General features: G+C 37.4%; 1 protein-coding gene across 1 annotated transcript in view; it reads left to right on the forward strand.

Moving 5' to 3' along the window:
- Positions 1-17,548, forward strand: part of DOCK2 (dedicator of cytokinesis 2) — a 184,647-nt gene that overhangs the window by 55,687 nt on the left and 111,412 nt on the right. The window contains exons 26-27 of the mRNA XM_086758735.1: positions 8,482-8,630; positions 15,360-15,455. Coding sequence (XP_086614861.1) covers positions 8,482-8,630; positions 15,360-15,455 — 245 coding nt within the window. The remainder of the gene's footprint in view (positions 1-8,481; positions 8,631-15,359; positions 15,456-17,548) is intronic.

Raw genomic sequence — 17,548 nt, forward strand, 5'->3', positions numbered from 1 at the left:
TGCTTGTCTTGTCCTGTATAAGCACTCCTAATGGGATTTCAGAGTCTCGTTTACGATGTAAGAAACTGTCTCCTGTCATATCTTTCCCTTTCTGTAGTGGGATGTAATGGACTATTCTCTTCTTTTTGTAAAATTTTCTGTGGGACTTCCCTTCCTTTTTTAAAGGAAACCTATTGCCAGATTTCCCTGACCACTTCTCCATTTTTGAGAGATCATCAGATTAAAACATGGCTGTTTACGTGCCATTATTGTTGTAGTTAGTGTTTCTGAGCTTACAGTATTTGGAGCTAGATTTTTATTCTGAGGTGACCGTGGAATATTCACTGATGTTATGCTGAAATTTGTAAATCAATTAACCTTGGGAGAATTGTTTCCTGTCATCACACTGCTGCTTTTGTCTTTGTGTTCTCTAGATTTCCACTCCTGATCAGGACTTTGTGCTGTAGCAGAATGCTGTGAGATATACTCCGCAGGATATAATCTCTAAGTAGGTCACACAGATGGTCAGTGGTAGAGATGGGAATAGAGTTTCAGTCTCTTGGCTCAAAATCCAGGTCCTGTGCTCACTATGGCTGTAGACATGTTCAGCATATGCAAGCCTCTTGCTGATTTTGGAATACAGCAGCAAGAGGCATATGTTAGCAGTAGGGGTTAATTTACCAGATGCCAAAGAGATGCTAAGACTAGTATTTTTTTTTTTTTCCTCACTGAAGAACTCTTTCTACTGTGTTATTTTTTAAAGAAGATAGGTACTTGCACACCCCCTTAATTAGACTTGTTTCCTAACATTCATGTGTACATCACTGAGTTTTATCTGTGAAATAATCTAGTTCTTTCATTTCACTGCTTGAAAAGTATTGATAGTTCATGTGTTGGTGATCTAGAAGAGGAAAGAGTTAAGTCAGATCTGAGCTGTATTCCTTAAGTAATGCACGTATAAACGTATCCTAAATTTTTGAGGTGCAGCTGAGGAAAACTGTCAACAGGTCGGTCCTGTGCTGTGAATATTGTGTGTGTATTATTAATTATATACAGATTAAACTATGGCATCTTTTCAATTAGATTATGATCTTAAATATTAAATTTAAGCAGAACCAGTAGAATAAAATAAGTGATCTGTAATGTGTAACATAGCATGAAGTGAGTGCAAATGGACTTGGTAATGTTATGTTTTTCTACAGTAAGGCCTGGGCAATCTAAGATTATTCTGCTAGACTCTTTAATGAACTTTTCTGTCTGAAAAAAAAAGAGGAAGATAATGATTTGTGCTTTCTTGTTCTTGAGAATTCTTCTTTGTAAGGGTTTGAATTTGTTACATGGGCTATGACCTGTCAGGAAATGCAAGTTTGTTTTGCATAATACCTGTGTTTCACAAGGAATACAGTGCTTGGGGTTTGAGGTTTTTTGTGGTTGGTTTGTTTGTTTGGTTGTGGTTTTTTTTTTTGTTTTTTTTTTTTTTTTTTCTTTTAAACATCCAGCTGTAAGTCCATGTTGTGATTTCAGATATGTGCAAGCCAAGGTCAACTAACACAAATTTTACAGTTAAAATGGTGGCATATAATCAGCATCAAGTCTGTGTTCTCTTTTCTACATAATCCAATTACAGATTTATAAACAAATTTATTGTTTTTTTGTGTCAGAACTGTTAAGAAAAAAGTTGAAAAAGTAGTAGAAGGAACACTAATAATTTATGAGTAAGCATCTTTCAGTTTAGTTATTATTACCGGAACTGAGTTATAGATACTGATTTTAACTATTTTTGTAATCTTAGTTTGTATTCCTACTGATATGATTTCTTAAGTCAAAGAATTGTTTTTCATTTTCTGTGATTGTTTTTCCTCCGCTATTTTCAACACAACTTCTCAACGTTTTAAAATGTTTGAATGGAGGAGATTATTAATGCATTTGACTCTCCCATTTTTAGCTACTGGGGAAAAAATGAAAATACTCACTATTCATAGATTCCTTCAAAATGGTTCTCTATTGAAATGTAAAATCTTTCCTGTAGATTCATCCTTGAATTTTATACCAGCTTTGAAAAGAGCCAATTAAGAAACACACTCTGAGAGTAGGTGGTTTTATTCCTTCCTTCTTTTCTAATATGCAATAGTGCTTTTAGGGGTTCATTACCTTTAAAGCATCAGTGCACATCCTGTATTAATTTTTTGCCAGTTCTATTCCTGCCTTATTTTGATATGGATAAGGATGGCATATGCATATCTGTTGGTATTTGTCTGTGTATTTACATTTGAGATGAATTCATGTAGATTAAAGCCATTATTTATTCTGTTTGTGGAGGAGTAGGTGACACACTCGATATTTCTGCTGGTCACTTTTTGTTAGACTTGACCCATTATGGCATTTTTTTAGTTTTATTTTTTTTAAAAAATCTTGATGTGTGGAGGTGAACCTAAATCAAGTTAGGTGAACTAGTTAATGATGAGCTTCTAAATGTATGTGTAAAAAACTGCTCACATCTACTTCAAGTAGAAAAGAGAGAACAAAGACATATTACAGAAGCTGATACGAAGCTGTTTCTATAGCAAAATTCTGTATGTCAATTAAATGGAATGTGGAGACTTGTGAGTTGGAGTTCATGAATATTGCTTAGTTGCAACACTTTAAAATCTGCCAGAGAGGATATGCTGAGAAGGATTTGTGGCAGGCTGTAAAGATTGCAAGCTGGAAAAGGCACCAAAGACTTAAAGCCTTGTTTTGGCTACAGCTATGGTAGTGCTAGATGTTTTTCTGGCTGCCTTTGAGGAAATGGAGAGGAGTAGAGAAACTTGAAGATAAACCTTTAAGTTGGGAAGTGGATGTATTCTGCAGGGTTATGCTTGGTCGCAGTGGTGTGCTGTGACCGTTAATGCTGTACCTATTCTGTATCTAAGCTGACTTGCTGACACTTGATTTGGATGGTCAGCAAGTGTTGTGTGCTGGCTTCACAGGATGAACTGTTGTGTTTCCCCTTCATATGTTAGTACTGGATTCCAGGAGACAAAAAGAATTTGCATTTTTGCGGTGGTGTCAGAGTCTGTAGGTGACCTACAGCACCTCCCTTTTCTGTGTTTCTTGCCTAAATGGTGAAATTTTAATTTTGATTTAGCAATGAATACAACATATTTACAATTTTGAATTCATGACTTCTGGGTTCTGAACAAAGAGTTAAATGGCAAATAACGAAGAGGAAAGACTTCTCATAGAAAGATGCCTGCAGTTGTGAACAGATGTCCTTTGTGAAGAAGCATGGCACTTTAATTGAGCACTGACTGCCATCAGAAGTCTCTCCTTGTTGAAAGAATGTTATTCGCTGATTTTATTTTTAAGACTTTGCTCTAAATCTGTATTCAGATGACACCTATGTCCTTACTAAATTGGCATGCCAATTTTTAAGTGGGCATGAAGCCATCTGAACAGATGGATATGACTACAGGCATGCCAGGGAATCCAAAGTAGTGTTTCCTAAGGGAGATAAAAGTGGTATTAAATCTTTATTACCGTTTTGGCTGCACATATGAGGCAGTCAAGGAATGAAGCCTGTCTGTGATTTTTTTTTTTTTTTTTGTTTTGTTTCTGAAGGAGACCCAAATGGCTTTTTTAATGACATTATTACATTAATGACTTAGAGTTTGAATTTCACTTACCTGGTACAGAAGAAATCATTAAATAACTTCTAAAGGACAATAAGGTGAATAGCGGGGTTAAAAAAAAGAACAAAACAAAAAAAAACCCACCCAAAACCATGTAACTGAGCTTCTTTTACGAGAATGAATCTACCTGTCCTTTCTCAGGAAGGTGCTGCCAGGGAACATCTCTCTGAGAAGTATGTTGGAATTCTGGGTGGAGAACATGTCTTTTGACAGACCTTGATGAGAGAAATGTAAGATCCTCAAACTGTCGGTTGATGTTCTATGTATTCAAATGAACATTAAGAGTGTATCTGTCTTTGCTGGCAACCTTATCGCATCATTTACCAAGAAAAAACAACTAGTACTTAAATAGGCATCTGCTTGCTCACCATGTCTCTCCTTCATCTGTCTTGAGCTTTCCTGGGGCAGGGTCAGGGGCAGATGTATGTGTGTGAATTGCTGAATCTTAGAATCATTTATCTTGGAGAAGACCTTTAAGATCGAGTCCAACCATAAACCTAACACTGCCAAGTCCACCGTTAAGCTGTGACCCGAAGCACTGTGTCTACATATCTTTTAAACACCTCCAGGGATGGTAACTCAACCACTTCTCTGGGCAGCCTGTTCCAGTACTTGATAAATCTTGAGGCCATTTTCTCTCCTTTTAGCACTTCCTACTTTGGAAAGTAGACCAACATCCTCCTTTCAGGTAGCTGTAGAGAGTGATAGTCTCCCCTCAGCCTTCTTTTCTCCAAACTAAACAGTTCCCTCAGCCACTCCTCATAGGACTTCACTAGCTTTGTTGCTCTTCTTTGAACACACTCCAGCTCCTCAATGTCTTTCTTGTGCTGAGGGGCTCAAAACTGAACACAGTAGTTGAAGTGTAACTTCACCAGTGCTGTGTACAGGAAGGTAATCTCTTCCCTAGTCCTGCTGGTCGTGATATTTCTGATACAAGCCAGGATGCTCTTGGCCATTTTGGCCACCTGGGCACACTGTTAACTTGTATTCAGCTGGCTGTTGACCAGCAACTCCAGGCAGCTTTCCAGCCACTCTTTCCCAAGCCTGTAGTGCTGCATGGGATTGTTGTGACCCAAGTGCAGGACCTGGCACTTGGCCTTGTTGAATCTCATACAGTTGGCCTCGGCTTGTTGATCTAGCTTGTCCAGATCCCTCTTTGGTGCCTTCCTACCCTCAGGCAGATCAGTATTCCTGCCCAACTTGGTATTGTCTGCAAACTTACCGAGGGTGCACTCAGTAGTGAGTCAAGATCATCAAATACTACAACAGAAAATTTTACTTAGGCTGTTTCTTTTCTTGATTATTGTCTTCCATAATGTTTTTTTTTTTTTCCTAGCCAATGAGTTGTTGATGCTCAAATGAGCATATTGCTCATTTGCTTACTTAACTTGTGCAATGATACTTTAATATTATAATCTGGAATTTGTATGCCCATTCAATAAACTTTTCTTTGTCCCAAGATGATAGGGAGATTTCGTATTTTGTGTAATGTTCTAGTGAAATGGTTTTAACAGTTTATTTTAAAGATGAGAAGGCATGACTACAGTTTTATATTAATACTGGTGTACGTGCAGGTTCAGGCTGAGTCCAGGGTTTCATTGCTACAAATGCTGGTCTTTTTCAGTGACTTTGATTGTCTGCATTCATCAGACCATCTTGGAATTGCATCCTCATATGGCCTGATTTTAACTAGCAAGGATCTTATAAAATCTAATTGATTTTCCTTTTCTGAGACTATTGTCTTTTGCTTATGAATAATGTTCTAGAAATATGTTACCAGAGTTGTTTGCTACACACAAAATGAAGTAATTATCCTAACAAGCTTTAACTAACAAGCTGTGTTTATCTAGCAGCCAGTCATAAAATACAGGCGTATAGCCTTGATCTAAACCAAAATAAATAACGTGAAAATGCAAATGTATAAAAATATATTTAACAGTTTTTCCATTAACTACCATTGCAAGTTTTTTTTAAAGGAAATCATATTGCGAAGGCTGGTTAAACGACCTTTGAATGTCCATGTAGCTTGACACTTCAGCATTGTTCATATCTGCAAATGCTCTGTAAATAATTGACCACATGCCGATGTGAAGTCCTTTTAATAGATTCTCTATATAACAAATATGGATCAAATTTTAATTTATAATAGTGAAACTTGCAGAGTGATTAGCTCTTAATACTGGAGGAAATCAATTGCACCTTCTGCCTCGGCTGTCCTCTCAGTACAATAGGAAAACTTTGTCTATGCAAGAAGCCCTGCTTTCTTAGTGTTAAGAAGTGTGGAATGGCTTTATACAGAAGAAGAATTATGTCAAAGACCTATTTCTCTTACCAACATACCTATGTGTGTGGTTTTTAACTGAGTTACGGACAATAGTGGGTGTTTTGCATTCTGATAGGAAAAGTTTGAAATGACCTTTGAAACCCTGGTATGGAGGAGTTTTAAATTCAGTGAAGTTTACTTCCACTCATCTTTAAGGTATCCAGTGCCCCTCGTAACCCATGATCTCTTGTACGCTTCCCATTTATTGGTCAAATGGATATCACAGGCATATGGAGTCAGATGTAATTTAGTGATCAATATACACATAATACCTACCTTGAAGTCTTTTTTTTGTATGGGTACTTAAAATGTACTTTAGCTAGAGTACCGGATTCCCCTTGATCAATGTCTTTTTTTTTTTTTTTTTTTTTTTTTTTTTTTCAGTCTAGTCTCATACTTTACTTCTGAAGTAAAGCTCCTTTAGTGCAGATTTTTATTATGATTTATTATCTAGTTGCTTCCTGTAACTTTAGAAGCTACCCAAAGAGAATTTTTATATTTGCTAGCTGTCAGGGATTTCAAGGAAGATCTTAATGGCTTAAAAATTGAGCTGGATATTATTTTGGAGGAGTAGGGGCAATAAGTATGTTTATCCTGGCAGATGTGAGACTGGTATGTGCATATGATATTCCATCCTCTTTGTGAGTGGTGAAAAGTGGTTGAGATGTCATGTAATTTGATATGACCTTGAACTTGGGTGTTGTGAACTGTTTACCCCCGAATAACCCTAGACTGTTGAAAGACAGTTTCCACAGATTACAATGAAAACAGAATTAAACTTTATTTTCTAGCTTTTTCAAAAGTAGGTAGGTAATAATCTTAATTTACAACTTGTACTTATTTTTGACTGAATGTATAAACCCCCTTCTTTGTTATTAAAAAATGTACTATCACATTTCAGCAAGTTTTAAAGGTTTTGTGTGTAACTTTTGATGTTGCTACTGATATTTCTTTGGGTTAGTTTTTGGTCAAGAACTAATGACACTGTGTTTTTTGCATTTATAATAAAAATAATCTGCATGGATAGCCTCTGTTGCTTCATCTGCTAATTATAATCTCCTTCCCCTTCTTTTCCTTTAGTTCTTTCTTTCTTACCCTCCTGTCATCATCTACTGGCACTCTTATTTGGGGGATTCTGAGCCCCTGGCTTGTTTAAATTACATTGGATACAGTTTCACCATGTCTCACACTTCACTTGTTTATCAGTGAGTATGGTCTCTGTATCCTGGTAAAGGTGTTCTAAATCAATCCTAAAAGAAAAAAAAAAAGCCACATTTTAATGTTCTATTATTTTTTCCAGAAACTGTGGTATTGATAGAAAATAGTAGACATTTGGTGCTATAAATATTTGGCCAAAGAGTTAAGACAGACAAGAATTTTATGCAGGAAGAAATCACTTGATGACTTGGAAATGAAGTAAGAATTGCAGCTCACTGACTGTGGCTAGAATGCTTCAGTTCAGCACCCCTTGTCTTAAAAAGTCTATGTATACTTGAGACTGAAATCTAACTTAATATTTGTGTCAGCTTTCTTAGATTTAAATAAGGATGAACGTATGCATAGCCCTCACTCTCATAGGCTTGATAGGCCTTTCAGTAGAGTCTTTTCCTTGTCTGTGTTCTTTTTTGTGCTCTTAGAAGGTATGTTTCAAAGTAATTTGTGTAGAACAATTCTACTGCTGTTTGTGTCTTAGTTTCAGGAAGAATCATTTAATAAGTTGTTCTGCTTCTGGCTAAGATAGAGTTAGCATTCACCTGAGCTGGGAGGAGAACTGGAGCTGGTGGCCCTGTGGCTGGGGACACAGCTGGGACAGGTTACTGATGAGCCACCAGCTGGGACAGGTTACCCAAATGAGCCCCAGGGCCCCTCCATCCCATGGGGCACCCTGCTCAGTATATAAGTGAGGAGGGTGCTGAGGGGAGGCTCCTGCTGCTGGGGAGGAAACTCTGCATCAGGATTTGCTGTAAGCTATTGTACTATATTGGTTTTCTATCTCTGTTTTGTTTTCTTATGTTATTTCTCTTAAATTTATTTTTTTGTTTTATCTCAATCCATGACTTTTGCTACATTTTGTATACTGATTCTTCTCTCTGTCCCACTGGAGGGTGGGAGGGAGTAAGAGACTGCGTAGCTTGATTGTGAGCGGGGCTAAACTACAACATAAGTATAGTACTTTTCTTACATTAAATCTTGTCACTACTTAAACATAGCTTATTTCCAGATACTTTGTAAAGTGAATAATTTGTCCCTAAATGTCTGGAACAAGCTAAACAACCTTTAGAATTTAAGTGAAAGTATTTTTGTCAAGAAGTTGTATTTTTTGTTTATGAGAAATACTATTGACTTGCGGAAATACCACACAAATTTAAAAGTATCCCTGATGTATGGCTGGAAAACTGGGGACTGTAGCTGTTAAAGCATATTGTGTTTCACTGTTTGTGGAGGATGATTTATTTGCAAATAGTATTTGATTTATATTTATTATGAAGATAATTTGCTTTCTTTCAGAATGCAGGGACATTCTGCTTCCTGTGATTACTAAAGAGCTGAAGGAATTACTGGAACAGAAGGATGATCAGCAGCTCCAGGTCCAAGAGAAAAAGTATTGTGTTGAATTACTCAACAGCATCCTGGAGGTTCTGAGCTGTCAAGACCCTGTAAGTATTGATGATGATGTAGATGATTCAAGTCTGTAGTAAGCCTGTGCTGATTAGGTAGTAAATTATTGATAGTGATGAATCTCATTAAATTTTTAATAGAAGTCAGTGGGAAATTGAACTTTTGTCCTATTTTTCATAAAGTTAAGTTAAAGGGCAGTTGAGTATTCAAGATGAAGTGCTGAATTCTATGCTGTCTTTCTTTTTCTCCATTTTATTTTCTTTAAATAGTTAGCTGCTATAAATCACCATACCATTCTTGAAAGCAGTGAGGCTGCTTTGTTTTTTCCTAGCAGAGATTTAAGTACTTTTGATTGGTAAAGTTCAATGGAATAAATACTGAAATTATTTAGAATGTTATGACGCCAAACTGAGTATCGATGGTTTCAATGACACCAGAGTCATGCCTTTGAGATGCCTGAGGGGTGGGATGCCATTCAGAGAAACTTGGACAAGGTCAAGAAGTGGGCCCATGTGAACTTCATAAGGTTCCACAAGGCCAAGTGTAAGTGCACATGGGTCGGGGCAATCCCAAGCACAAATGTGGACTGGATGGAGAATGTATCAAGAGCAGCCCTGAGGAGAAGGCTTGCGGGTACTGGTGGATGTAAAGCCAGACATGAGCTGCCAATATGTGCTTGTAGCCCAGAAAGCCAACTGCATCCTGGACTACATCAGAAGAAGCATAGCCAGCAGGTCACAGAAGGTGATTCTCCTCCTCTGTGCTGCTCTCATGAGACCTCACCTCACGTATCCAGTTCTGGAGCCCCCACGATCAGAAGGATGTGGACCAGTTGGAGCAAGTCCAGAGGAGGCCACGAAAGATGATCAGGAGGCCGGAGCACCTCTCCTGTGAGGATAGGCTTGAGAGAGTTGGGGCTTTTCAGCCTGGAGAAGAGAAGGCTCCAAGAAGACCTTATAGCGACCTTCCAGTACCTAAAGGGGGCCTACAAGAAAGCTGGAGAGGGACTTTTGACAAGGGCATGTAGTGACAGGACAAAGGGCAACGGCTGTAAACTGGAAGGAGGTAGGTTTAGATTAGACACAAGGAACAAATTTTTCACTGTGAGGGTGGTGGAACACTGCCCCAGGTTGCCCAGTGAGGTGGTAGTTCCCCAGGGAAGCTGTGAATGCCCTATCCCTGGAAACATTCCAGGCCAGGTAAGACGGGGCTCTGAGCAACCTGATCTGGTTGGAGATGTCCCTGCTCCTTGCAGGGGGGTTGGACTGGGTAGCGTTTAAAGGTCCTTTCCAACCCAAACTATTGGATAATTCTGTGATTATTCTAAGTATTCAGAACAGTTTTCAAATTTAATCTTGTTTCTTTTAGAAATCCTCTGTAGTGTCTGAAATAAATATTTTTCATTGTACAAATGTTTTAGCTTATGGTTTCTGCTTTCAGCAGTGTGTAAAACATATTACCCTTTACTGTACTTCACTTTGAGTCTGTAGTTTCTGTCTCAGGCTCCTGTAGTTTTGAAGCCACTGTAGAAGTTGTGATCCAAGTGGTTGCTTTTCTCATTTGAGATAATATTGAATTGACCTTTTCATCCCTCAATTTTTAATGAGTGGTATATTATCCAATGAAGTTTCACGATGATTTGAGGAAATTATTCTGAGAAAACCTCATAATTAATTACATTAGAATAGTTGTAATTTCCTCCTATGAATACATGCTGTATTCTCATCAACCACAGCTTTCAGTAACATATGTTCAAACTTTGCAGACTTTGGATAAAGGCAAGTTACCATTTTAGTTGTTTTTCACTATGGATCCTTGGATCATTTTCTAGTGATGAAGTCATTACAGCATGTTACTTAGTCTCATAAAAAGCTTAAGAGTTTGAAACTGAAGAGGCATGTCTGTTTGCACAGGGCAATCTTTTCACATGTATTTATGAGCTGTTTTCCTCATTGTTTTTAGAGGTAAGCACTTCAGAAGGGATTGGTACAAGATGATACTTAAGAGACCTTGGAACATTTGAGTTTCAAGTGGAATTCATAAGATAAATGATGCAAGCATGATAGGACAAAAAGCGAAGTTATAAGTTTCTAAGATTATAATACGTAAAGTAAACCAGTTTCATTACTATCTACTTTAAAAGGTGAAACAGTCATAAAGAAAGATAGATTATTGCTTTTTGCCTTTATACCACATAAATTGTTTGTTTTCAAATTTAACAGTTGCTGTCCATAGTAACAGTAGCTGATATGTCAAAGATTTGTTAGTGCCTACTGAAAATCTGGGTTTGTAGCTCGTGTTTGCATGAGTGGACATTGCTTTATGCAGAACAGCATGAAGAAGTGGAATTCTCGTTGCTTTTCAACAGTGAAGATAAGCTTATGTTTTTGATGACCGTTAAATGGAATAATATAATACATGTTTCCAAGTGAGTGTTTATCTATGATACAAGTTGTTAGTTTAGCTTCTGAGAAGCTTAACCAAATGGGCTGCAGCCAAATGGTGCCTTTTCCAGGTTTCACTGAAAAACACGTCATCCTTGTGAAGTGAAATATGATCTTAGAAAATACATGTTACAGTGGGTTGCTAGACTGTCTTCTGAAGCTAGAAACAGTTTAAAAGGTGAATCTTGTATATATACAGTGTATGAAAATACTTCTTTTTAAAGTTAGCAGTATCAGTGTTGAATGCCTAATTGTTTCTTAGATTGTCAAGAACAAAGGTAGTCTCAGTTTCATAAAGTAACCATTTTAATTCATTTGCTAGCATTTCTCTGAAAATTCAAAGGCTTAGCAGAAAATAACCTTTACCTGCTTGAGCGCACGTTAAATTTTCTTCCAGGAAAGGTATTTTATGTGCTACTTGTGAATTCAGAATAGACTTCATCTTTAATAACAGGAGTTATGGCTAAATGTTAAAACCATTGTGTAATGTTCTGAACTGTTACTGATAATGGTATAGCATGTACTGAAATGTGGAAGGAAGTGAAGCTAGATTATAAGAGCCATCATATTTGAATTTAAAAAGGGAAATTAATGAACAAGTGACTTCCCTGTGTCCAAGTGTGCACAGTGCTACTACATAGTTAAACATTTTTTGCTGGTGATTTTTTTTTTTTTTAGTGGTAATCAATATTGTAGGAACAGCTACAATTAGTTAATACATCTTGCATTGTAACAGAGGCCAAATCACAGAATATTTTATGCAGCACTGCAGATAACAATTCCAGCGGAGATGCCAGTTTTTATCTTTACATCGGTATGGTAGCTGCATGGACAGAGTTCTAGCCAGAAGGCTGTTGAAGTGTTGCAGTTCTTGCACTGAGACAACGGTATCTTTTCTGGGTGAAAAGAAAGTACTCTGTGAACTACAAATTGTGAGTTTTAGTGCTTTTAGAGACTATTGTCAGAAGGTAGCCACTGTTATAGCAGATAGCTTTGCATACCTTCAAATAAATCTTAAAGAAATGTTAGCCAAAAAAGCCTCTATACCATGTTTACTTCATTTAGTGCGGCTTCCCCACAGGAGTCAACCAGTAGATTCATGTGGTTCATTGGAGGGCTCCTGATGAATCTGTTCTAGATGGCTTGGGGAGCTTACACTGAGTAACATTTGGTCTGATACTGTGGTTCAAACATCTCCGTTACTCATGTGGCTCAGCTTTCTGAAGGCAAGCAGTGCAGAAGCATGCTGGGGGACCTTATATTGGTGTGACCCAAACAGTGGTCAAGAACCTAATGTCTTCATTTCTAGCACAGTAAAAGAGCTTCTATTTTATCTGTATCTGGAATTAATCTAGTTTGTGTACAACAAAACCACTCAGAAAGCAGTACATGGTGAATGGAAGTGATCAAGAGATTTGCTCCAAAATTGTTCTGAACCAATTTGCTGATTAGGCATAGCCATATAACTTTAAGGGGCTTGATTTATGCTTAAGATAAAGGTATACATAATTGCGGCATTTAATTTTTTGTAGTTACAGGGAGGAAGTTATACAAATAACGCAGTTTCTCAATTCGCTTTGAGAAATGTAATTTCCAATTGATGTAAATAAGAAATGAAAAAAATCAGGGACAGGGTGTATAATTGTATAAATGTGTTGTACTCTAGGCTACTTCACCTTTCCTGTACTGCTGTGTTAATTGGTAGCTTGATAAAATTATGTATTTTATGGCAGGTGACTTGCCATAGGTACTCTGTTGTCCTAGGATGCATTCTTCCAACAGTTGAGAATGCTTGTTTGAAACAAAATGCTAAGTTTTGACTGGTACTCTAATGCACACAGGTAACAAATGTTCTGCACTTCAAACCAAACCTTGAAATTATTTAATAAATGGAATAGTCTGAAATAAGAGATGACAAACTGCTTTTGGACAGACGTACGCAGTCATAAAATATATTTCTATAATCAAAGTTCAAGAAAAATATACAAAAAGATTTGAAAACAGAAAAGCTGTGTAGACCTCTATAAATAGAACAACATTCATCAAGAGTGTACTCTAAAGACGTGTCAAAAACTTAGCCAGTGTAGTTTATCTGTAGTGCATTATTTCTTGAAAGTTACATTTGACATTACAGTAATGCTAGTGAATATGGAAAGGGTTCAAGTTCAAAGAAAAAATGGGATGCCTTTCACAGGAAGACAAAATCCTGCTGAAAAATACAAGCATCTGTAGCAGACAGATGGTTCTCACTGCAAGGCTAACAAACAGTTCCATGTCTGTGTACTCAATATTACTGTTTCCTCAGGTTTTCACTGTGTAAGCTGTGTTTGTTCGGTGGACAATGTCTAAACTCTGATCAAGACGATACTTGAATGGAATATATATTTTTTCTGTACTTTTCACTAATGTTTTCAGTAGAACAGTAGGATTTGAAAACGTGTTGCATTTTAGGTCCTGAAGGCCGTGGATAAGAGATAGCTCTTCTATGTTTTCAAGTCCAAGAAATTAAGCTATTTTAAGCACCTCGGCATTTTTTTTTTCCTGTGGTTCACTCGTCTTTTCTGGCATCCTTTGTCCTCTCTTCCTCACACTGTCGGCATCTCCTTGTTTTCCTTTTTCTGGGTGCTTCCGAGATGCTATCCATCTCTGTATTTCTCTCCAATTATGCTCTGCCCCTTGTTCTCAGTTTGAAGCAGGGTGCAGTAACTATTATATTGTGTGGTGAAACAGTGGTGAGGAATCTGTGATGCAGTTAAATCCATCTATAATGCGTTAGTACTCTTGGAAAGAGAGAGACTTGAGATGGTAAGCCTCCGAGTCCAATGAAATTTATACTGTTTTACAAAGATGTCTGTTCCCAATGATGTCTTGCTTTCTAGCCATATAATAAAACACCCTGAAAGTGGAAATCTTGTGAAAATACTCTGGTGCCAAGGGCTGCCACTGTTCAACAATCCAGTGTCAAGGCTGGATTTTTGTTTTGCTGCTGTGAGGTCAACTGTGCCAGTCAGGAAGAGTAAGATATGCTGCTTCTGCTGCATAAAGGCCAAAAGATTCTGGTTGTTGCTCTTTGAATGGAATGTGTCCGTCTGATTACAACTTTGGATAAGAATTTGCAATGTTTTCAGTGTATTTAAAATACAAAGAGCACTGTATGGTTTTCAAATTGTTTGGCATAGACCTTAAAGGTCACAGTGTGCATATTGGGAAGCAGAGGAGATGGAAGAGAAAGCAGCTTTGTGAAAGCACTCCAAAAAATGTGTCTTCTGTGCAGCAACTGTCAGGTGTAGTCTTTTTATAAATATGGGACTGTACCAGAGAAATTTTAATTAAAAAAAGAAAACACAAACCAAAACAAATTATTCTGTGAATACATTGTTCATTTACAGAATATAGTAACTTGTGAAATGCTATGACAGGTGAGAAGATCACTGAAGCTTGCATGTGTTTTAGTCCAAGGACATAATAGGACTAAATGATAATAATACATTTCTGGCTAGGTAGGAGGAGGGCCTGTACTGGAAGGGGTGCTGGTCTGGCCCAAGTTAATTGAAACAGGAGAAAGAGAGGAGACAACATTGGATGTCTCAGAGGAGAAATACTCAGAAGCAGTTTCTTCTGGGGTCATATTGGAGCTCAGCCACCTAAAAAGAACTCACCATGGCTCCAGTGATTGTGGTGTTCTTTCCATACTACATGTGATGTTAGAGATGCCTTGTTTGGTGTAAGCTTTTTTTTTTTTCCTATTTGAAATGTGTTTAGGCTTTTTCGTTCTTTGATTGTTGCATGCTACTCTCCAAAGTTGTCTGATGATCAGAGCAGACTGTCTTCAGTTTATGCCCTCACAGAGCTACAGAGTGAAATGAAAATAGCTTTCTCTTTTAGTAATTATATACTTTGTGACTGCAAGCTAAGAATGTTACTGAGCTCCAGACCACCCTGAGGACCACTGACAGGTGTGGAGAACTGTGATACAAGTTGCCTCATTTACCTGTTACCAGGGTGTTGCTATGAAGTTACAGGCTACTTAGGGAAGTTACTGGGAAAACACAAGTCCTTTGAGTAAGGGATGAGAAGTGACTTTTTGAAACAAAACACAATTATGGGATAAATAGGGCTAAAATTGAACTGTGCCACCTGAAATGAGTATTCCACGGGAACTGGTGAACTAAAGAGCAGCGTAAGCAAGAAGTACTAGTGTCTTTCTTTCCATAGGGTGGTTAATATATTGTACAACTTGAACTATCAACATGGAAGTAATTGATTTCTTCTTTCTTTTACAAGATATATGGGTTTAATACCAAAACTGTTTTTTGTTTGCAGGAGTCAACGTATCATCATATTCAAGAAATAATGGTACAATTATTACGCACAGTGAACAGAACTGTTATTACAATGGGACGAGATGATCCCTTAATTGTGAGTAATGTTTTAATGTATTTTCAATGCTTTGAAAGTAATTTTATAGTTATCTTGAAAAAAATGCAAATATACTACTTGTGGAGTCCTTATTTGTGGGCTTTTTTAGGTTTAAAATAAAAGATATAAAGCTTTACTCTTCATTCAACTGTGCCAGTATAGTGGTTTTTGAAGTGTAGGTGAGTACTGCAAGATTTGTGTGTTCTTTAAGAAACCAAACACTAAAGTCAATTGCTGTCTGTAAAAAGAAGAATGTTTTATAAATGTGCATAAATGGCACATTTTAACAAACTGAAATAATGTTTCTACTAATCCAAAGTGGAAGTATCTGAGTAAAACAGGGAAAAAAGGCACTATTTTGAATAGCTTATATAAATAATTGGTGAATGCTCTGTTACTCCCAGTTTTTCCACATGCTTTACTTGCTAATGGGTTAGACCTGCTATGGGACAGGTGCCATTCCTGGCTCTGTTTCTGCAGGGGGAAGATGATGCCTTATGTGCCCAGGGGAGGTATCTGGAGATGGGCTGGCGGAGAGCACTCACCTGAGCTTTTTGTGGAGATTCTATGGTTTGAGAGTTATAGTCAAGGATAGATTCTACAATTTATTCAGTTTTAAGTATGTGTCTCATGAGCACTCCTCTTAATTTAGACTATTTGTGAGAATGCAAGCCAGCTGTGTTCAGTGGGATTTATGGAACTTGCCCTTCAGACTGTGCGTTTCAGAGAAGATGCATGTGAATTGTTAAGTCTTTAGAGATTTAAATTATTCTGCAAAATCACAAGCAGCATTTACATGATTGTTTTGGCCACAAGAGGTACATTGCATATCTTTTTAAATGTACTTTTTTTTCCTTGTTTCTTTCTGTTGGAAAACCAAGATGATTGCCAGTCAGAGCATGTGTGTCTCCTAATGATTAGTCTGCTAATAACTGTGTTCTTCAGAGGAGATATTTGGCAGTGGTTGCTTCAGACTCCCTGGTGGTAGATCTATGGGTTCCAGAAGTCATTATCATTAACTGTTTATCAGAACTCCAGTCTGTTGTTCTTCTGTGTGTAACCCTCTGGCATGTATGTGTTGTCATAACAGGAAGAGGTTTTGAATGAACCCAGTGAGACTTTCATTCTCTACAGTGTTTGAAAGTGTTTTCTGTGCTTGCAAAGAAAGCATTGTCTGAGTTGCCATGGATGATGTAATCAATGTATTAGTTTGCTCCAAGAAATATTCCTGGTTACCATGAACAGTAGATGAAGAAGCAAAATGAAACTGTAGCAGTCCTGCAAATATGATCCTTATTATTAGGAAATATTAGAAAATCATTAGGAAACAAGCCAGTTACAGTCAATTGAAATGGCTTGGAAAAATCTGTTTGTTATTGGTTTTTTCTTTCATCTACTGTAATTTGTTTGGCTGGCTTTACTTAAAAAAGATCAAATCCAGTGTGAATTTTGAAATGCAGATGTCTGAACACTAATCATGCTCATAAGTGCCAATGGATAATGTGGTATTGGGCGTTTTAGAGGTTTTTCAAAGCAAAATTCCAGTAAGTTACAGACTTCTCTAGAGTTGAGGTAAGATCTTTCTACAAAGTACTCTTACATGTGACACGTGAAGAAATTGTTCATAGTGAACAAAATAGTCTTTTGCGTTCAGAAAGAACTGGCAAAATAAGGTCATTTCATGCTCTGTATACAGCTTCTAGTTCACTCAGTTAATTTGCACGTTTGCTTTCAAAGTTCTTGAGAGGGCCAGACTTGTTGAAAGACTGAATGCTTTATCTATTAAAAATGAATTGGCTAGCCAGAATTATAGCCTTCTGCAGAATGCTTAGGTGAGCTAAAGAGCTGAAAGTACGGTGAGCTCTGCAAGTCCATGTGGGACATATGGAGTAGCTGCAGTCAGACTGTGGAGCTGATGTTCTGTGGATGTGAGTGACGTTTCAAGTTGGACTACATCTGTTATTTATTTCTAGGAGAACAGAGGGATACTCTTTAGATTCTTCAATCTGTTACTGTATTTCTGAATATTGCAAGTGTGTTTATTATCTTCTGCTGTGTAATTTTCTAGAGCTTGAAAATGGTGTGAAAGACAA

The sequence above is a fragment of the Chlamydotis macqueenii genome, chromosome 14, assembly GCF_036417535.1.
Source record: "Chlamydotis macqueenii isolate bChlMac1 chromosome 14, bChlMac1.mat, whole genome shotgun sequence".
Lineage (NCBI taxonomy): Eukaryota > Metazoa > Chordata > Aves > Otidiformes > Otididae > Chlamydotis > Chlamydotis macqueenii.